The sequence below is a fragment of the Anopheles coluzzii genome, chromosome 3 (genome assembly GCF_943734685.1).
Source record: "Anopheles coluzzii chromosome 3, AcolN3, whole genome shotgun sequence".
Taxonomy (NCBI): Eukaryota; Metazoa; Arthropoda; class Insecta; order Diptera; family Culicidae; genus Anopheles; species Anopheles coluzzii.
The window spans coordinates 80,004,776-80,027,655 of record NC_064671.1 but is presented as its reverse complement, the minus strand read 5'-3'; the positions used below and the strand labels follow the sequence as shown (position 1 = coordinate 80,027,655).

The 22,880-nt window shown below is 46.1% G+C and overlaps 2 protein-coding genes across 2 annotated transcripts; one reads left to right on the top strand and one right to left on the bottom strand.

Moving 5' to 3' along the window:
- Positions 1-322: 322 nt before the first annotated feature.
- On the top strand, positions 323-10,248 carry LOC120957187 (uncharacterized). Its single transcript, XM_040379252.2, has 11 exons — positions 323-898; positions 1,021-1,248; positions 1,326-1,584; positions 1,663-2,710; positions 3,231-3,486; positions 3,559-3,738; positions 3,801-4,646; positions 5,958-6,388; positions 6,458-7,588; positions 7,657-7,900; positions 8,802-10,248. Exons 1-11 carry the CDS (start codon positions 680-682, stop codon positions 9,888-9,890), a joined length of 5,931 nt encoding a protein of 1,976 aa, XP_040235186.2. The 5' UTR covers positions 323-679; the 3' UTR covers positions 9,891-10,248.
- A 1,068-nt stretch (positions 10,249-11,316) lies between these two features.
- LOC120958050 (NEDD8 ultimate buster 1-like) lies at positions 11,317-16,218 on the bottom strand. Its single transcript, XM_040380598.2, has 4 exons — positions 15,545-16,218; positions 15,260-15,470; positions 13,018-13,260; positions 11,317-12,950 (listed from the first exon to the last, which is right to left on the bottom strand). The coding sequence occupies exons 1-4, from the start codon at positions 15,943-15,945 to the stop codon at positions 11,853-11,855; spliced, it is 1,953 nt and encodes a 650-aa protein (XP_040236532.2). The 5' UTR covers positions 15,946-16,218; the 3' UTR covers positions 11,317-11,852.
- Positions 16,219-22,880: the final 6,662 nt, after the last annotated feature.

The window sequence follows — 22,880 nt, the reverse complement described above, 5'->3', positions numbered from 1 at the left end:
GTGCTAAAATATGGACGGTTTGACAAATGGAAAGTGTCGCCAAAAATTGTCGCGGAATATTCTTTGGGTCGTCTAGAGGCAGTGTTAAACTTTTTGTTTTGGTCGTTAGTGATTTCAATATCTTCATATGAATTTTAATTAAGCAATACGACAAAGCCACTCCTCCTGCATAAAAAATGGAGTTTTATGAATACAATGAATGGGGAAATTATTTGATGGTTTCTCGATCAGTATTTTTTAAAAATCAATACGGATAAATTAATATTTCTGGTCACTCTGGCTCAGCGCAGACCGTCGCTGTCAAAAGTGACAGCGCGCACAACCAACAGGTGCCAAAAGCGGAGTGGAAAGATTTTCTATTTATTCACCTATTTTATGGAAAATAATTGTTCCAAAAGGGTGCATATACAAAAAGAGTAGTTTTAAACTCTCCAAAAGTACATACCTACCAACGCACTAAAGCAAAACCCCCAAGCACGGAAAACCGAAACACGATCGTCTCTCTCGCTCGCTCTCTCGCATTGTGCGGTATTGTCCGGTAACTGTCAAGTGAAAACGCTTATTCGCGGTATTCGACCGGTGCTAAACAAGTGCATGCGGTGTGTGCTGCATTATGCACGGTAGCACTGTTCGTGGTCAGCAGAACAACAGCGCCCGGAACGCTTGAGTTCAACGTACGATGGGCACGCCAGAGCATCAGAGCAACCGGAGCCCGTCAACGATGGAGTCTCGCATCTTCATCACGCACTACATCAATCCGCACCAGTTTTGGTACAAACCGTTCCATCCGGGCAGCAGGAAGAAGCAACAGAAGCAGCTGCAGGATGCAATCGACGAGTACTGTGAGCAGCACTACCTGAACCAGTCCATTGGCCATTACGAGCCGGTGTTTGGAGAGGTAAGAAACACACCAACACACCCACACACATACATGGGATAAAAGCAAAAAAGGGAAATGGCTGCCTTCCCACAAGGATCGTTTCCTGAAGCGAGACTTATTTACCTTTCTTTTTGTTGCAGGTAGTGGCCTTCTACGATCCATCGCTTGCCCGCTGGACCCGCTGCAGTGTGGACGGGGTGAGGGTCGATGGCAAGGGCACCCAGCGGTACCGGCTGTGGTCGATCGACGAGGGTTGCCCGAAGACGGTCGGCATCGAGCAGCTGCGACCACTGCCGGACCACTTCCACGACCGGTCGACGTCGGGCGTGAAGCGGGGAGCGATCAAGAACATCTTCCCGGCGCAATGTGTAAGAATGGCAATCAAGTTTATACCAAGAATTGCTTTCAATTCAACCTCTTCACTCTCTCTCTCTCTCCATCGCAGGTGTTCGATCCGCGCGAGGAACAGCTTCGGATAATGGAATGTGGCGGGTGGGCCGAAACGGCCAACATAATGCTGCGCTCCTTTATCGACAGCAACCAGCAGCTCTGCTTCACCAGCGTAACGCCCTACACGGTCGGGAAGGAGTCGATCCACTTCGGCGATCTGCTGTTCGTCACGAAAAGCAAGACGTACAATGCGGCGAACCTGCTGGTCGAGAACGCGATGGGATTGACGGTGGAGCCGAAGAATTTTATTATTCGTGAGTTGAAGCGCGTTCCCTGTGTGCTCTTTCGCCTGATTTTCTAATAATTGAATCATTTCCCCCCCACCGGCACAGAAATGCTAGAAATGGATGCAACGTTCTCCACCCGACCGTCCTCCATAGTGAGTGGCAGTCTGTCGCAGGGCAACTCGTCGGGCGATACGTATACGATACCGGTGGACCAGCAGCGCAACGAAGGCATCTCGCTGCTGAACGGCGTGAATGAGCGCGAGTTCGACGAATCGGTCAGTATGGTTGGGACGGGCGCGCAGAACAACCAACCCGTCGTCGCTGCTGACCCGCTCCCGGTACAGCAGCCGCCACCACCGTCGGTCCCGGCAGCTTCCACGGCTGCTTCCGATCGTACGCCAGTGCCGCGCGAAGCAAGCAAATCGTCCGAATCGAGCGGTTCGAAGAAATCGATCGGATTGGCCCAGAAGCTGAAGCTGCTGAAGGCACAGAAGCTGAAAGCTGCTTCCCCAAACACTAGCAAAGAGCGAGAATCTTCGAGCACGGGAACGGGCTCACAAGCTTCCGGTCACCATTCCAACAGAGATCCGTTCGAGCAGATCCGTAAAGACGCGTACGCACTGACGATCGATGTTGGGCTGTCGGAGAAGGCCGAATATGAGCTTTTGAAGGCTGCAAAGGCAACGGAAACAAGCACGGCTAAGGTGGTTGAAGCACCACCAATGGAGCATAAACCGAAAGTGGTGGAAAATGCAGCAGTTGTGCCAACGAAGGCAGTGGAACCAAAAGCCAAGACACCAACCAAACCGATGCAAGTGCAAGTTACACCGACGAAGGCTTCACCACAACCGCAGAAAACCACTCCCAGTCCAGCGGCCATCAATTCAACCGCATCAACGGAAATGACACCACCAAGTGGTGCTGGTGGTGGTAGCAGTTTGAAGCAAAGACTGATGCAAAGGATCGCCAACGCGAAAGCGCAGCAGCAAAGCAAGCAAAAGCAGGAACCCGAGCAGCCGCAGAGTCCGGAGCTTAGTTTCGCACCGGCCGGCATTACCAATGATCAGCTCATACAGCGGTACCTGGAGCAGCCGACGGTTCAGAGTAATGCCGAGATGAAGAAGTTTGAAAAGGTTATACAGGGAGAGAAATGGTAAGCGTTTTGTTTTTGGTTCCTTTTGGGTGTTGCAAATGACTAGCCGAGTAGTAGTGTTTAGAATTGTTGAGGAAAAATCAATCCTTTTTTTTTAGAATTGCCCACGCATGACGCAGGCCTAATAATACTCGAATGGAAGTATTTTTCTAATGGTTTTTTTTGTATTTCATTTAAAACGTGTGTAAAGCAATGTGAACAACTTTTTTTTTTCTTTTCATTTGCATTACCTTAACTTTTGCTTGACAATTTTCTTACTATGTGACCAGCGAATGAACAGAGAATTACGTGTAAAGTATTGTTTCTTTTTCGAAATACGTATACAACACGGATTTAATAAAATGAACTGTACGTGAACTGATATAACCCTTCTAACTAACACATCTTGTTTGTGTTTGTTACTTGTTTGAGAATGCGTTTACTAACTCGATATGCTTTCCAACGATCTGATAGGCGAAAGTTTCGAAATCCTCTAAAACTCACCAAACTCTATTGTTCTTCTCCAAAAAAAAAATTGTAGCATATTTTCCCGCCGAAGCCACTACCGCGTCCTGGTGCACGGTGCGAAAACGCCGAAACCGATCGATCGCATTGCGGCGGCCAACTTTAGCCCGCGCGTGCACCAGGAGCTCGACCAGCTCGGCATCAAATCGCTGCAGCGCCTGCAGGCCTACTCGTGGCCCCACATACTGCGCGAAAACTCGTTCATCTGCGTGAACGGTGCGTCGACGGGGAAAACGTTCGCCTACCTGCCAGCCGTCTGTTCCGTGGTGCAGGTACGAGTGGTGGGGCATTCTTGTGGGATGGATTGTGTTTTACTAATTTGGGTTTTGTTTTCTTCATCACAGAGACAAATCGAAGAATCGCTGGTGAAGGCTGCCTCCGGTCCGGTGGCCATCATCGCTACCTACACGTCGCGCGAAGTGCAGCGGATTGCGTTCTTCTGCCGCAAGCTGCTCCATTCCGAGGCGCACGCCGACCTGGCCGTGATAGAGTGTTACGGCATACGGGATGTGACGAAAGCATGCGTAAGTTTTTCGCTCTTAATATTACTTTTATGTTACTTTTATTCAAAATGTCGCTTGCGCAGAATCTCCTGTACAACGGTTGCGCGATCCTTGTCACGACAGCACCGGCCTACCGGCGGCTGTACGAGCTCGCACCGGAAGCGTTCGCCCGCAAGCGCATCCAAACGGTGGTGATTGACAATCTCGAGGAGATACTGCCCCATTTCGGGCCGGAGCTGCAGCTGCTGTGCAAGAACTGCGACAAGGAGGGGCTGCAGATGATCGTCACCGCCGGCTACTGGATGCCGATGTTGGCCAAGTTTCTGCAGCGCTATCGCAACATGGTGATCTGCATCGGTGCCTTCCTGGAGGCGGCCGTCTACGCGAAGGCCCGCTTCGTCATTCAAACGTTCGTGGGCGAGGAGCGCAAGCAGACGGAGCTGATACGGCACCTGAAGCAGCACGACTACCGCAGCGAGCGGACGATCGTGTTCGGCAACGATAGCGACGATCTGGTGCCGATCGTGAACGCGCTGCGCCAGAACTCGATCAACCACATCGTGGGCAGCGAGCGGATGGTGCTGCAGCAGCATGCCGGGTTTAGCAACTGGGACGAGCTGCAGCCGGGCGATATGGTGGTGCTGGTGTGCAGCGATACGGTGCTGGGTGATTTGAAAATTTCCAAGGCGCAGCATATTATCCACTATTCGCTGGCGGCAACGTGGTCGTCGTTTACTAGGCGGTACGCTTGCTCGTTCGGCTATTATGACTGCCCTTACCTGCCGGCCAAGGGGAAGGAAGGGGGGAAAGGGCTGGCCTCATCGTTGGTGTTGCTGAATGAGAAAAACAATCAACAGCTGCCGAGGCTGGTGGACTTTCTGGAGCTGCACCAGGAGCAGATCCCGGAGGAATTGGCCGTCAATGCGCAGGTGAGAGAAAAGGGCTAGGTTGTGAAATCCCAAAAAACTCCCCCAAATGAAGCAGATTGCATGGTCGAATAAGCTTTAAAAAATATGATATATGACGTCTTCCTAGACAGGATCTTAAAATCTTGTCTTCAAATCGTTTGCCATTTTCTTAAAAGATAACTCCAAAAAAGGGATATAGACTCATCTACTTCTCAGGAAACTTTACAGAGTTTCTCTAGCCAACGGATCATCGTAAACTTCTTCTCCAATCCGTACACATTCGTTTCATCCTTGACAATTGACGGTTGCCAGATGAATGATCATTGGAGTTTCCATTCCTATCGCTGGATTTAATGCTTTTCATGTTTCAATGTGTGTACCTTCCTAGCACGTTGAATTGCCTACCAGAATCTATCTATTGATAAGGTCCCCTTAAAATGTCCATCACACCGCCATGTCAGATTTCTTGGAAGGCTAGTTGAAAAACTGGTCTAGTTGTAGTTCTAGTTCTGGTGTGTGATCAACTATTAAACTAAAAAGGATTACATAAGTTCTCAGAGGTTCTGATAATTTGGGGACACTTACTTAACTCCTTGTTACGCGAAGTTACGGGAAGCGGACAATACTGCATCCTTTTTGGACAGGCACATTGGAAATTCCTGTTGGATTCTATTGGAATGCGCCTGTTCTAAAAAGGGTGCCGTAGCGTCCATTTCCTATCAGATTATGTTCACTTCCCGTTAGAAGGAGTTAAAAAAGTGTTCCAAAATCCTCTGTAATGATTGGAACAAACCGTGTAATGAAGATTCCGAGCTACACATAGAGCAAATAACCTTCCAGATCATCTTGGTTGGAAGTCTTTTTGTCATTCCAACGAGTTACACTTTGTTGGGTCAGTTTCCAATATTAAAATTAACAGTTTCGAAACTGTCTTGATAATCAATGCATTGGAATAAAGAGGCGTGGTACTGATCAATTTCTTTGATAGCTTCAAAGATAGGATCCTGAAATGAAGCACAGGCTCTAAATAATAACCTAACCTACAAAGATCTTTGAATATATTACCTTTGAAGCTCTTTTGTGTACGGTTAATATCCTTTTTTCATGTCTTTTCATTCGATAATATACTCTGTTATAAGTACGACTCTTATAGAAAGATCTTGCTGAATACGCTGGGAAGATCTTAATCATTCTATAAAATTTTAAACCCCATTTGCCCTTTAGTCTTCTTGTACAATCAATATCCTTTTTAAATATAAATTGAAACCATTTCCGGATCGTTTCCCTTTACTAAATGTACATTTCCATTCACTCACCGCCTGCTCGTTCCAGAAAATTCGAAGCATTCTCGAGAGTTCCCGAGTCGCTAGCGGACGTGCCGTGTCCATGCTGTGCACGTACATACTCGGCTTTGCCGTTTGCCGTGCTGCCCGGAACTGTGTCTTCCGGCACACCCTCACGCTGGACGATCTGGCCCCCGACGGTGTGCCGCGCAGTGGCAAAGTGCGCATGAAAATCTGCCACGTGTTTTCGCCGGCTCACTTTGCCGCCCGGCTGGAGCACCATTGCCCTGCGGGCGAGTCCGAATGGACCGTGCTGAACGATACCAAGCGCTACATGCTGCAGGATATGGCGCTGCAGGTATACTTTAACAACGAAAGCCGGCACCAGATGCATGGCGACCCGCACCGGAACGATCTGTGCGTGGTGTTTGAGGATCAGAAGTATTGGCGCTGTCAGATCATCAACTACGACGAGACGAAGTAAGTTTACCGTACGCCTGCAGATGGTTTTTCATTGTCAGAATAACTTATTTCCCATCCTTCTTGTAGAACTGATAACGTTGAGGTACAGCTGCTCGCCATCGACACCGGGCGGATAATGCACATGAAGGCGTACGCGCTACTCCATCTGCCGGAACAGTTTCGAGCGCTGCCGGCCCAAGCGATCAACGTGCGGTTTGCCGCCATCGTACCGCACGATTACGAGCAGGATTGGGACAAGATCGCGACGAATACGGTGCGCCGCTGGATCGAAAACTACGCAACGCGCCCGAACTGCAACATTCAGGGCAATGTGCTGCTCGCGCTCAAGGATACGGTGTGGGTCGATGAGCTGTATCTGGTGGAGGAGCTGGATGGGATGAAAACGACGGTAACGGTGGAACGGATCCGGGCGTCCCTGATCGCCAAGCAGTACGGGGTGAGCGATAAGGAATCGTTCGAGCGGATCCGGAAGCTGGTGCGGGACTGCGAAAAGCACGGCATGCAATTGTTGCGCCGCGAGGTGGAGGAGCTGGAGCGAGATGGCAAAGCGGGAGCTGCTGCTGCGATGGAGGATGTGTTGGAAATGGTGGAAGGCGTTGGAGATGACGAACTGATGCGTGGTGGCATCGGGACGGGAGAAATTAGCTTCGATTCGAACGAAACGCTCAAGCTGCTGGTGCATGTGGACGTGCCCATCAAGGACGATCAGGGCATGAGGGTGTCGGATGATGAGCATGAGAAACAAAACGACAGCAGCGAGTCGGATGATCGCGGGAAGCAGATATCAGACCAAGAGCAGGGAAAGGAAGCGGAGAAAATGAATATGACGGAGTCGTCTGCGACCTCAGATGAAATTGACAATGGCAAGCGGCAGCAGACGACGATTGCTCATGCAACACCACCAGCAGTGCGTGATGATGATGATGAGGGTGAAGTGTTGCAAAAGTTACCAGAAATTGTAACGACACCGGCTGCAGAGGAATCCATCGCGGAAGACACTGACATTGTGCAAAGTAAGCTGATGCCAATCGAAGCGGACAGTACCATGTCCTCGTCCAGCTCGTTCGAGCTCGTTTCGCCCGCACAGGACGCAACGGCCCAGTACCAGTTCGATTCGCTGTTGGTCGGCAAGAACTACAGCGTAATGATTGGCCACTATCTAACACCGGACAATTTTTATGTCTCTCAATCCAATAGGTAAGAAGCGGCGCCCCCCAAACTGCTTTTTCTTCTCTAACACTTCTTCTCCCTTTCCAATTCCCTAGAATTCGTGAGGTGGACGCTTTGATTAAAGATTTTACCAAGGAACCTTTAACTCCGCTAAATCATCCACGCGTCGGTCAGCACTGTTTGGCGCTGTTCGAGAACTTTTACCACCGTGGCCGTATTGTGAGCGTGCTGCCAGAGAGCAGAGAAGTGGATGTGTTCCTGGTTGACTTTGGTGGCACCGTGCGATGCCGGGAAATCTTCAAAGCCTCGGATAACCTGCTGAGCAGTGTTCCGTTTCTGGTAGGATACGACTTTGTTGGGGAATAGTGGTGGGAGCTCAGAATCGGAATTACCTGGTTTCGATTCCATGTGCGGAATCAATTCCGGAGTCGAATCCGATTCTGGAGCCGACTTCGATTCCGATTCTGAAGCAGACTCTAAAGCCGATTCCGTAATCAACTTCGATTTCGATTCCGGAGCCGATTCCGGAGTAGACTCTAAAGCCGATTCCGGAGCCAATTCCGAATCCGACTCCGATTCTGACTCCGATTCTGATCCTAGAGCCGACTTCGGAGTAGATTCCGGAGACGACTCCGATTCCAAATCCGGAGCTGATTCCGGAGCCAACTCCGATTTCGACTCCGATTCTGACTCCGATTCCGATCCCAGAGCCGACTCCGACTCCGAATCCGGAGCAGACTCTGAAGCCGATTCCAGAGCCAACTCCGCATCTGATTCCGGAGTAGATTCTGGAGCAAACTCCGATTCTGAATCTGGAGCAGACTCTGAAGCCGATTCTCCAGCCAACTCCGATTCCGTTTCCAATTCCGGAGCCGACTCCGATTCTGGAATAGTCAGAATCAGCTCCAGAAAAGGAATTGATCCGGAAATAACAATCAGCCCTGGAATCGGAATCAGAATGAAATTCATTCACGGAATCTCCATGAGAATCTTCTATTCTCATGGAGGCATTGGATTCGAATTTGATTCTGGATTCGATTCCGGAACCGTTTTCTGAGCCGTTTTCTGAGCCGATTTTGATTCCGAATCTACTATCCGAAATCGATTCGACAAAAATTCGTAGCTAGTCGCAATCGATTCCGACCAAAACTTCATTTTTCTCATCACTAGTTGAGAAATCTTCCATCCTTTTTTCTCACCTTTACTCTCCATCCCTTTCTCTCCCCCGCTCTCTCGGCAGGCAATTAAAGGTTCATTTGCGCACATCCATCCACCGGGCGGTGCAACGGAATGGACCGGCGAAGTAGCCGACGCCATCTACGACCGTTGGTTGGAGCAGCACAACCAGGGCACGATGTACGCCATCGTCACCAAGGTGCTGCCGTGGGTAGAACAGGACGGGGAGCAGCGAATCGAGGGCTGCCACCGGTACGAGATGGTACTGTGCGACGCGAACTCGCAAGACATGTTTTCCATCGTGTCGGACATCGCGTACGACGGGCTAGCGATGTGGGTGGGCAACGAGGACGGCGTCAGCAGCACCGTTCCCGACACGGACGAGGATGACCACTTCACGCAGGTGAACTTTACGCACGAAGAGCTGATGGAGCTGATGCAGAAGGCATCGTCCGCACCGCGGAACGGTGGGGCGACGCACGGCCCAGCACGTGCCATTAAGGAGGCGGTGCCCGATTCCCGCTGCAACGCGGCGGAGCAGCTGCCGGTGGAGAAGAAAGTGGCGGGCAGATCACTGGAAACGTCCGACGATGAGAAAAGTGCCATACGGGCTGCACGCAGGCAGCGGCGCACGTTGAAAGAGCTCCGGCTCGACTGTGACTACCGCTTTCCGTCCACCGTGTGGGACCAGGACGAATACTTCGTGGTGCTGCACGTGCACGCACCGGACGTGAAGCGGTACAATCTTACGCTCACGCACACCAGCCTGCTGCTGCAGTTTGTGCGCGAAGATGAAGGTGAACGGTTCGTGCTGGGGCTAACGCTACGCAACCCGATCGTACCGCGTGACTCCGTGCACGGAGTGCGGGGGCTTACGATAGTGTTGCGGTTGCGCAAGCTAGTACCGGGGCTGCGATGGCCCACGCTGGACACGCTCGGCAGCAAGCGGCTGCGCTGGGTCCAGTTTGGCCGTGGAGGTGGTGCCGGTGACTCCAGCTCAGATGAAATGGTGAAGGAAAATCGGTGGAAGGATCTGCTGCGGGCCCACCTGGACAGCAGCTCGGTCGATAGTGTAGGGTCGGGGAACGAGCAGACGCTGCAGGACGATTCCGATGCGGAGGACGAGGACGGTGTGTTTCTCGGGTTGGATTAGGAAGGGGGTGGTATCTTCCTTCTGACTACAGAGAGAGAGAGAGAGAGAGAGAGAGAGAGAGAGAGAGAGAGAGAGAGAGAGAGAGAGAGAGAAAAAAAAAATTTTTTAATGCAATTAACGGTTGTAGAAGATGAACTCCAACAACCCCCAAAAAGGGGACAGTACAAAGCAGAGAGAGAGAGAGCAGCATTTTATAGCATTGAGAAGAAAACGAACATAACGATTCGTAACCAAACCAAGGGAAATGACAGAACAGTATGTTCTGCTACGAGAATTCCGTGACTTACATTCTTCATTTACATTCATTTCCGACATTGTGCAACGAATTGTGAAATAAATTGTGTTGAAACATTTGTAATTTTGTGTGCCTTAATTTGACACTAATGAAAGAATGAATTTAAATTTGTAATCCCCTTTTTGCGCAGTGTTTGTCGCACATGATACCCGCCACCAGCAACACGTGGTTTTGCGTATGTTCGCCGAATTGCGCGCAATCTCGCTCTTTCACGTCCATGACACACAAACACAGCTGTTTTAGCGCGAAAGCGGTCAGCCTGCCTGCAATTCGCATGCCCCCCTGTTCGCTGGCTTCTACACATACAGGACGTAGCAACTACACGCGCAGTGGCGTGCGCGCGCCTCACAGCTGCTACACACACGCGCCCCGTGTGATGCGCGTGGCTGTATTTGTTCAATGCGGCAACCGAAAACAAGCACCAGGAGGGCAGCAATCTCAGCAGGCACGCTGCTTCGACCGCCCGTGCAAACAAAAGAGAAAGAGCGCGAGAGTGCGCGAGAAAGCACGATACAGACAACGCGTTCACACACATACAGAGCGTGCGTGTGCGTGGCTCCGTTGTTGCCTGCTGCGGAGGATGCTTGCCTGGTGGCAGAAAACGAATTTGAATCGGATTTGAATCGGTTTTCGCAAAAAAGCGACGCTGAAAAGGGACGCCACGCTGACGGGCGAATGAGTGAGAGAGAGAGAGGGATGGAGCGTGTTTAGAGAAAGCGAGCAAAAAGGAGCAAGCGAAAAAACAAGGAGAGGGAGATGGTTTCGTAGTGATTTTGAATTTATGACCGTTACTTTGGGTTGCTGGAAAAAAAGGGGAAAAGAATCCGTTTAGATAAATTTTGCCACGATTCTCACTTCCATTTTTGTCACAATGAGCCAATCAATTTTCGTTAGTATTTGAACAATTACTTTAAATAAATAAATATTCGCTTTTCTTGTTGGATTTTTCCTATCAAAACTAATCATGCCTTATTGGAAAAAATACTAAAATTAATTTTATCATCATTTTTGCGAACTACCAACCAAATATTGATTATGTTGTCATTTTACATTTATTCACCGATCAGCACTTCAAATTACAAATCAATCAACAATCCGTTCTTGCAAAAAAGACCAAAATTAACAAAAATCTAATAAGACGTAATGTTTTTATTTATTTCTTCTTTAGTCAAAGTTACAAACAATTGCTGTAATACATCAAGAGAACATGCACTTTTATTTCGAAAGCAAGTGAAACAACAGATTTGGCGACAGATTTAGGGGAGCAACAAGAGTAAATTTAAAGCAGATTAAAATTTGGTTCCGTATTATGAAAAAGTTACTACATTAATTTGAGAAATAGTGTTCATAAAGGAGAAAAGAAATTAAAAAAAAAACATTGAAACACAATAAAATGGAGCTTTTTTAAACTATTTCAAGCAAAGCTGCTCTCTTTACAATCATTTTCAAATTGTATTGGTAATACGGGGAATAGCGGTGGATGGTTATCCTGTTTCCGGAAGACAAAACAACATTGACCCCTTCCCCATTTTTTTTCCTCTGTAAAACCCCTCGCGTGTAGACATCAGGTACATCTACGCAGATACAAAAAAAATAAGGCAAATTGTTCCCTCAACTCCAGTAAGAACACTTCCAACAACACTTTTGGCACCGAATTCGCTCCTGGGTCATTCCATCCCGAGCAGCTTCTTGTACTGCTCCAGCAGGCTCATCTCCTCGTCGAGCGGCAGATCGAGATGCGCATCGGCCGTCGTGCGTATGTCCTGCGAGAAGCTCTTGAACAGCAGGTCGAGCATTTCCTTCTTGCGCTTTCGCTCCTGCCTCTTCGCCTCGTCTGCGGAAGTGTCGGATGAGGTGGATGTGGTTCGTTTACTCGTCGAGGGCTGCTGGTCGGAAGCCGCCGCCGCCGGTTGTTGGTCCGTGCCTTCCGATACACTTCCTTTGCGACTACTACTACTACTACTACTGCCCTGTCGCTCGAGCACATCGATCGCACGCTGCAAACCCTCACTGTACCGTCCGTTCTGTACGTTCGTGAGCAGATAGTTCGTAGCGCGGTCGTAATCGTTTGCCGTCAGCTTCAGGGCGACCTGGGCCACCTGCCCACCGAACCCGAGCGCTTCCAGCTTCGCCTGCAGCTCCTCGTCCACCAGCACCGTGCGCAGCAGCTCGGCCTGCAGCGCCTCCCCGTTCCGTTCCAGCTCGTTCAGCGCACCGTTGATGTCGTTCGCGCTTCGCTTCAGCGCCAGCGCCGCCAGCTCCTCCGGATAGCCCATCTCCATCAGCTGATCGACCAGCTCGAGCTTGAGCCGCAGCGTATCACCGCCCTCCGACGCGTCATGCCCGATCGTGCGGTACAGCTGGCGCTCCCGCTCCGAGCGCCGCTCGTTCGCCCGGCGCGTCTCGCGCTGGCTGTGGATGAACTCGATCGCTGCCTCCACGTCGTTCGAGCAGGCGCGCAGCGCTATGCGGCACTCCTTCATCCCGTACCCACACTCCATCAGCCGGCTCAGACAATCGTCGTCGATGCGCAGCTTCAGCAGCTCCGTTTCCACCACCCGGAACATGGTCCGCGCATCGTCGCGCTTGTTCTGGTGGAAGTACAGGACGGCTTTCAGCAGGTGCAGCCGCACCAGCAGTATCTTCTCGTTCGACTGTTCGCCACGGATTGCCGCGACGCGGGCCATGTTTTTGCCGTAGCTCTGCTGGAACTTGAGCTCGCACACTTTCAGCCGCTCCTCCGCGTCGGGCAGTTGGTTTAGGTTCTGCGGGGGGAAAAACAATAATGTTTAGAATGATTGACGGCTATTTGAAGGCAAAACGGTCGCAAACCTTCAGTCTTAGATAGCACCAGACAATGTCGAGGTTGAGCAGTGCGTAGTTGTCGACCACGTTCAGCAGCTGGGAGTTGCAGTTCCGGAAGTCATGGTCCGCTTCCAGCAGCAGCAGCAGCGCTTCCTCGCAGCTGTCCGCCTTCATTGCCGCCTTGCCCTTCTCGTACAGGGTGAGTCCCATGAGGAGTGCTTGCTTTTCATTCTTTGGCAGAAAGATCGCATTGCCTGATTGGTCCTCAATCTGGAGAGTAGAGCGGAAAGGATGTGTGAGTGGGTATAATAGTTAAATGCAGTGCTGCAAAATGTCACTGTCAATGTCACAAAATTCATGTCAGCGTCACGTACTCAATTGTCATAGTCAGAAGTGATACTCAAATCGATTGGTGTGGCCAATGCATGCTTCTTGACATTTTTGCGACCAATGCTTGGTTAGTCATTATGTCATGACTTTTTTTTATGTGATCAGTTCCGCAAAATGTCACTGTCATAGTTATAGTCAGTCACATATTCATGACAGATTCCGGCTGCAACAAAATAATGTCAGCGTCATGAACTCTACTGTGATGATCTGAGATGAGACTCAAACAGTTGGTGCGAACATCACATGACATGGTGACATTTTGTGCAACCAAGTCTAGGACAGTCACTTGGTCGCGACATTGTTTCGTTCGGTAATCATCCCGATAGTGATGGAAGATATGAGGCGCGGACAGAAAATGTCGTGACCAAGTGAGTGATCAAGAGTTAGGTGCTAAACGAAATGTCATCAAGCATGTGATTGGACCACCAAGTGTTTGAGTCTCACCCCTGATCATCTCAGTTGTGTACGCGAGGTGATTAGAGCTTCGCTTGAGTCATGAGTGTTGATAACTGAAACAGTGGCATTTGGCAGCACTGTTCACATTCAGAAAAAAAAGTCATGATTATGCTCAGCTTGTCAGTCAGCGTTTCGCGTTTGACTCAAACACTCGCACGTCGCGTTTGACACGTCATAACGCACTTTCGCATGAGCATCAAGCTTCTTCTTCTTCTTCTTCTTTGGCTCAACAACCGATGTCGGTCAAGGCCTGCCTGTACCCACTTGTGGGCTTTGGCTTTCAGTGACTAATTGATTCCCCCCCATAGCAGGATAGTCAGTCCTACGTATGGCGGCGCGGTCTATTTGGGGATTGAACCCATGACGGGCATGTTGTTAAGTTGTACGAGTTGACGACTGTACTACGAGACCGGCCCAACAAGCCGGAGCATCAAGCTACCACAGACAAAACAACATTGGCTCCTTCCCCATCTTTTCCCTGTGTAAAACCCCTCGCGTGTAGACATCAAGCTATGCAAGCATGAGTACCAGCAATGAGCATCAAGCTATAACGGATATGTTAATTGTTTCGTTGGTGATGATCATGACATTTTGCTGCACTGCTTAAATGGTTCTCCTAAAAGTAGTCTTAAGCATGTATTTCTTTTAATTCTTCATGCGTGTGTACTTCCTGGAGTTTTGTTTTAAGACGCTTTTTAGACAATTTTAGAATTTTAACCTTTTTTTGGGCATTTCTGTCCTATAGGCACTCTATAATATCAGTATTTTATATTAATGCAGTAATCATATACTATTGTCAGAATAATTTATAAAGCTTTATTGCAGCTTTGAACATTTATTTATGCAACTTTAGATATCTTATAAGATTCCTTGTTTCATAAACCTGGGTTGGGCTTTGAGGTGAAGCTTATCACCACGATCAACATCATTTTCATTATCGAAACAAAGCTTTCAGAGCTAATAGAGCATAGAATAAAGAAAATTTTGGCACAATAAATTGAATAAGTCACATAACATTTGTACCAGGAATGCACAGCGGAACTGAACGGTCAAGAAAAGTAAACGTGCGGAGAAGATCGGTAAACCAATCGTTACACAACTGACAGACTTCAGGAAGTACTTAAATTTTAAATTGCTATTTCAACACGAAACACCCATAAACTTCTATTGCATAGGCAATAACACATAAATTGTAGCTAAATGATGCAACCGGTTGCATCATTTGTAGCATCATTGTGTTTGATTTTACTTAACAAAACGAAAAAAGCTTCATTTTGTCCCGCATCATTGCAGCATGAATTTACATTTTAAGCCTAAATATTCCATCTTTTCATGCCAAGCTATTGCAAGAGCGTTCCTGGATAACGTTTGCGATTGTCAAACTGTTTCGTATAGGTTCATTATAATCAATTACGCTACTTACGCTCAGAAAGTTCGAGCTATCGTTCTCGTTGATCAGCATCTCGGCATCGGAGCGAATCTTGTGCACACGATCGTACGTCGAGCATTCGCGCTTCGCTTCCTCCTCGCTGCACGCCATCATCAGGGCCATCACGGTGGCCCCGTTCGATACCTTCTGCTCCTGGAGTGTACGCACTCCGTTTATGATCTTGCCCGAGCATACCAGCTTGATTCTAAAAATAACCACAAAGAAAAGCATCTCACTATTCCAGTTCACCCATTCCACCACCTAACCACTCCCACTCACTTCCGAGCATCGAGCGACAGCCGTTGTCCGATCAGTTCGCAAAGCTGGCTGCCCGTTTCCGTGACCTGCACCTTCAGATCGAACTCCCGGTTCGAACCGGTCTGGGTCGGTGCACGGACACGTACCGTCGCGAGGCCCGTCCGCTGGAACTCATCCTTCGACTGCAGCTTGTCCAGCGCATTCCGCTGCAGTGCGGTCAGCGTCCGGAGGCAGAGCTCCGTTGCAATACCGAGCTCGGCACCGAACTGTTCGGCCAGCCGGAGCATCTCTTCGCCGTTGCTGTGCCGCTGCTCATCACCTTCCACCTGCATGTATGGCACCTCCCATAGCTTAATTTTACGCTCGTTCAGTTTTGCACGCAGCTGGATGAGATGATTTTCGTGCTGTAACTCGGACGACATTGTGGTTTGCGTGGTGGTGGTGATTGATGTCCGATGGCACACCGCGCTGTTGAACGCGTAGAATTGACTTTTTTTGTTTTGATACGCTTCACAAAAAAACACACAGCCAACGAAGTGAAGAGAATGTTTGAATCACTCAACAGAAACAGGCAGGAAGACAGGTTAACCCGGACATGGCAGAAGGAACTGTGCCGCTGCCGGTTGTCGGGGGATTTTTCGTGCTTTTTTGTGCTGAATAATTCCAAACAAAGAATGACGAGAACAACAACAAAACAAAGTGTTTTGACAGCTACGAGAAACGGGAATCGAGGTGTGTACAGGGCGGTGCGACGGTTTTACAGGGTGACTACATGTATTTACCTCGTAGGGTGTGTTTACACGAAGGAAGTATTGGTAAGGCCGTTGCAAAAGGAGCAAAATTAGCATTTTTTTCTCGCTTTATCTAACAGTGGTGTAGGAAAAGTGTCGGATCTGATAGAGCGAAAGTTTTTTGGTTTTCTGGAGAGGATTTTAAGTGCAAGAACTATTACCACCGACAAACCGACGTGACACTTCGAACAAAATGAGCTTCAAAAGTTGTCTCCTTATTTCAAATCAAAATACGTTAAACACTTGCGCCATCTCTATAACGATTCGCTTACTACACTGACTCAGGTAATGATCAGAACTTCGCCGTATGCGATTTTGGCGCATGCGACAATAAAAGAGTTTTCTCAATTTTCTAGCTTTTCAAGGTATTATAATGATATTTTGTTGTTTCTTTATTAAGATAATCATTCATTGATATGATTTTAGGCATTTGACATCTGAAATAAAATCGCATGCGGCGATGCGGCAAAATCAAATGATTTTGATTTTGCCGCATCGCCGCATGCGGCAGATTCGCAAGTGCTGTCATTAACGTCAAATCCCATACAAAAGCTTGCGGCAAAATCGCATGCGGCGAAGTTCTGACCGCTGCCTCAGAGACGAAACTGCTAAATCCCCTGTTTGTTTTTCTTCGCAAATTCCAATGCGTATTGTTTTATGTACTTGATGATAAAATGATTTTCCTGGGTGTTTTGTCCAATCCCAAATAGCATTGGAGCGTTACGTTTCGCGATTTTTGTATGGAGGCGTTACTGCTCGCTACCTGCTCATAACACTGCTCGATAGCAGTCCTTAGTGAGCAGGTAGCGTGTAACATTCTATGTAAGCTCAATGAAAGCTCAAAGCTCAAGCGTTACTTAGCGAGTGCACGAACCACAGTATAACGCTGTGGGTTCTGTATTCGGATGTAAACAAAAACACACACACTTTTTTAAAATTTCGATGCACATTGTCCAGTACAACGATAAAATGTATTTTATTTAACTTTTATTCAATACTTACATGCCCCAATATATGGTTTTACACGTTTATATACGATTTCAACCATCACTTTGGATGGTATCAACTGATGCCGACGGCGTTGTTGTCTCTGCGTCAAGCACATGTATTGTTGCCGCTTCTAATGCTCGGGTCGTTTTTTCGTTAGCAGTAGCACAACGATTAAACGCACTAATTGTACCACTTGCAAAGCGATACAAATAAAGTAAAACACATAATACACCGTACAACACACTTCTTAACAACACTTGCACATAAAAACCACTTGTCGATGCGGTGATCCAATGTCCTGTTTGCAGTGGAAAAATAACAATGAAAGATTAGAATGCTTTCAAATATGACATTATTTTATAATACTTTCCTTTCCATGCTATTTTGTGGTGTATGCCAACGTTGGTTTGCTACACAACGACCGGTGTGTTGGTCCAATTCAGAATGTGCCGATCACGATCACAGCCGGCTTTAGTGATTGTTGTAGAAACTGTAACAAAGATCAATATCATTAAATCTGCATTATTTTTACAATTCATTGTGATTTCATGAAAAAGTAAAGTGAAAAAGTAAACTAAAAGTGAAAAAGTAAAACATTTCATCTTACCGGCGTCGTATTTCGTCGGCATACACACACACACAGCTGCTCGATCATACTCGGACGAATGTTGCCAAATTTCGGGATGAAATGATGTTTTTCCTGTGGAATAATGTGTTCAAACATTAAAAGATAGTTTATTTACTGAAATATGCACAGAACACTTACCTTTTCCCGAGTTTTCACATAAAATTTTACGATTATTCTGCACACAATCTTTACGGGCGGTTGTCCGTGTTTGTTTACGTTTCTGACTTGACAGATATGCGCGCTGGCATGTGACGAAGTGAAATACATTCAAACCTCGCCAATTGCAAGTCTGCTTTTTCAATTGAATACAAAAAATCCGAGTTGTTCACATAAATATGAGAAAAAGTCAGTTTATCCAGTTTGTATAAAATAACAAACATGACAAAATACGCAGACATTAGTCGTGTTACAAAATTTCTTTCTACTAAACAAAATCTATCTTTTTTTTGTACACATATGATATAAATGCAATTAGCGAGTTATAATTGTATCATATATATTGCTATTTTCAAAGCGGTTTAAATTAAAACAAACATCCGTGTTTTTTTAAATAATCAGAAACATAATTATATACTTAATAATGATTAAAATGTATTTTATTACATTTATGTACAACGATAACCTAACTAGTAAGCATGTTCATGCACGTGTGTAATTATTTGATAATTTTTTTGTGATCCCTATATGAATGTTATTAAGTAACCGCGAGGCTACATGAGGTGAAATATGCAGCGAAATGAACTATTTGACAGGCGAAATATCTGACAGATACAGCTAAAGGGTTCGCGGAGACAAAACATCCGCTTTCTAAATTCACTTAAAAAGAATATTCTCTTAAGCAGAACATTCCCTAATTGCAAGAAATGATAAATTATTGACTCAAAATTGACGAAGTACTCGATATTGTAGTTATTTAATGGATTTAGTTACGATTTTGTACACGTTATTTGATTACATTGCATGTCAGCTGCTTGCTATGATGCTTTATCCGTCAGATATTTCGCCTGTCAAATAGTTCATTTCGCTGTATTTTTCACCTCATGGCCTCGCGGTAAAACAGACAATTTACTCTGTTCCTTTTTCAATTCTTCAAGATAAGGTTTTTTTAATAAAAACATGTAAGTTTGTTTAAAAAAAACATATATAAATACATATATATAAACACACATACATATATAAATATAAATATAAATAAATATATAGATATATATATATATATAGATATATATATATATATATATATATATATATATATATATATATATATATATATATATATATATATATATATATATATATATATATATATATATATATATACTTATATATACATTTATTCATATAGTATATAATATTATAATATATATAATATACTATATATAAGTTGTTAATATTATTATTTTTATATCATTATACCGATGGCGGAAACCTTTAATTTTTCCATAAAATTTTAGTACAAGTTTCTGTTAATTTTGTTTTAAAATATGTGATCTGAATCGTTATGAAATATCCATCACTCATCTTTTCCAAATTCAGTTAGACCATCTCGCTTTGATTTGAATTCTAAGTCAGAATGTATGGGGTGCGCGGTACGGGTAAGAAGAACATAAACGCATCACAACACCAAAGTCTGGGTGAGACGGTGATGGTGTGAAACGCTTCTTGCTTCAAGCTCTTGTGGTAACAGTGTTAAAAGCAACAACAACAACAGAGAATAACGCATCGCGTAGAAACAAACACACCGTTCGTGGGTATGTCAGGGGGGGAAACAACGGGAAAAGCTCAATTCTCTCTCAGCGATGCCGCTTGGGAATAATTCTCATAAAATCGTGCCTCACACTTCCTTCGCAATTTGTATTTAGAAAAGTTGTTTACATCGAAGCAGCAGTGCACAGAGCTTACTTTGACAGAAGTGATCGCCTCACTGGTAAATGTCAGTACTTTCGTGTGGGACACTTTTGTCAAGGTGTATGGATATTAGGAGGTGAAGTGCTTCAGAGCAAATTGACATTTCACGACTTGACATAACAATACTGGAGGCTCCGGTATTAAAATCGGGAAGGGCTGGAGGGGGGTATAGAAAATTGCAAAGTGGGTTTATTATACAGGTGGGCTTATCCCGAACAATTTGACAGCCGTGCTGTAGAAAAATGAAAACGAAATGACAGGAGGGGATTCGATCATTTTTTGATGTATGCGTGAGAATTCCAATGGCTGTTTTGGTTGATGTGTCGTAGTGTGGGTGAAAAACTACGTATCATACGGACGTCACACGAGACGTAAACTCAAAAAGTTTACGCTTGATTTGTATGGGAGAGCGTAAACTTCCTGTCAAAAGATTTCAGGGTTGTATGGCTGAAATCCAGTTTACGCCAAAGTTTACGCTTCGTGTGACGTCCGTATCACAATCGAATCCCCTCCTGTCATTCGTTCGTCCAATATGGCCTTCCCGCCAAACCTATAAGCCCACCTAGTCCCTATACCCACTTTGGAAAATTGTATGCAATTTGACATAACAATACTCAATGATGGCGCCCAGAAAACGCGCTAATAATTCACCTTCTTAATAAACACACCTTGACTTTTGTAACGCCAGTGTCACATCGGTTTGTCGGTGCTATTACGATCAAGATTTTTGTGACCACGAATTCTTGCGACCAAGATTTTTGTGACCAACGATTTTTTCGATCAAGATTTTTGTGAACAAGAATTTTTGTGACCAAGAATTTTGTGACCAAGAATTGTTTTGACCAAGAATTTTTGTGATCAAGGATTTTGTTGCCAAGAATTATTGTGATCAAGTATTTTGTTGCCAAGAATTATTATGACCAAGGATTTTTGTGACCACGATTTTTGTGACCAATGATTTTTGAGACCAAAATTTTTCACAAAAAATGTCAAAAAATGACAAATCTTGGTAACTTTATAAAATCACTGCTTTACATAGTCAATGTCTTGTGGTATCCAACATAGGGTCCGTGGTGGTAACATACATGGTCCGCGTTCTACCCGTCATCGTAGCCGTTCAATGCTAGGGTTTGGTTCATCTATCGGAACGTTATCTCTATACAGACAGACTGGTACACTGGTGGACATTAAAATAGGAAAAAAAATTTTTTTTTGTGTTTTTTTTGCATACACTAGGTGTGTCATCGCCAACAGTTCGAGGCGTACTGAATTTGTAATAGCCGAATTTTGCCTTTTATACTCTCATTTTTGGTGCGCTACTTATCTGAGTTTTGAGTGCCGGCAGCGTTTTGCGGCAGTATAAAAGGAGGGCCAAACCGTGTTGTGCTTCATTCTTCCATCAGTGGTCAAGGTGAAAGGTTGCTGTTTAAAAATTCCACAAAATCATCATGGGTCGCGGAAAGCACTGCACACCAGAGGAGCGAAAACACATTCAGGGGCTGTATCGTGAGAACGTGCCAATCAAGACAATCTGCAAGGCGTTCGGCCGTTCGCGGACGTTTGTTGACAACGCCATTCGTAGCGAGGCTACGGGTAAATCGACAGGTCGTCCGCGAAAAACAACGGCCGACGTTGACGCGCGGATTGTTGAGATGATCAGGGCGGATCCTTTCAAAACTTGCACTCGTATCAAGCAGGAGCTTGGTTTGCAAGTTTCGGCGAAAACGGTGTCTCGCCGTTTACACGCCGCTGGGTTCTGTGCCCGGAGACCGAGGAAGGTTCGTAAGCTGCAGCCGCACCACGTAGAAGCGCGCATTCGGTTTGCCGAAGAACATTTAGCTGCATCCATCTTTTGGTGGAGCAAAATCATTTTTTCGGATGAGTCCAGAATCAATGTGGATGGTTCGGACGGTATTAAATACGTCTGGCGCTTTCCTAATCAGGCGTATCATCCGAAAAATACGATAAAAACCCTAAAGCACGGAGGCGGCCACGTAATGGTGTGGGGTTGCTTCTCCTGGCACGGCACGGGTCCTTTGTTCCGTATCAACGGGACACTGAACTCGGAAGGGTATAGAAAAATACTTAGTCGTGAGATGTTGCCATACGCCCGACAACAATTCGGAGACGAAGAGCATTACATCTTTCAGCATGATAACGACTCTAAGCACACATCGCGAACAGTTAAATGTTATTTGGCAAACCAGGATGTGCAAGTTCTACCGTGGCCTGCGTTGAGTCCTGACCTCAACCCGATTGAAAATCTGTGGTCAACTCTCAAGCGTCAGCTTAAGAACCAGCCTGCACGTTCAGCCGATGATCTATGGACACGCTGCAAGTTTATGTGGGAACGCATAGACAGAAGCGAATGCCGTAATCTCATCGGCGATATGGCCAAACGCTGTCAGGAAGTGATAGCGAATAACGGTCACCAGATTGACCGTTAGAATGTGTTTTCGCTCAGTGGAACACCGCAACACCTCCTCCCAACAACCACTTAAACAGTCCTTTTCAGGGCTACCAAATATTTCTGACAAGAACTATGTCTTTCGGTCACAGAAAAAAGTTCCTATTTTTATGTCCACCAGTGTACCTGCTGGTGCCATCATCAATTTGATCGCTTATTGAAAATTTTACTACTTAATCGATATGATATTTAGTCATCAAGTTAATCGATTCACCTTCCGTTGTGCAATCATTTAAGCTGAGATGAGATTATCTACCACGCTTGCTTTATGAAGAAGCCACCCAAGCGCCACAGATTAAGCTTAAACGACTGGAAAATTGAATATCCATAGAAAAAAAATGAAAGCTCCACAGCTTCATTGGTTTGATCAATAGATGGCGTATTAAAACTCATCATTATATTGCTATCCTTTTCTTGCAATGCGTTTCGACAAGTTTCATCTAATCATGACCTATATAGCCTTCTAACTTTCTGAGCAAAAATCTATATGAATGGTCGTGTGGTAAGATACGTGGGTATTAACACCAACGACCGTTACTCAAATCTCACTTGCTTCAGTGCTGGTGGTTTCTA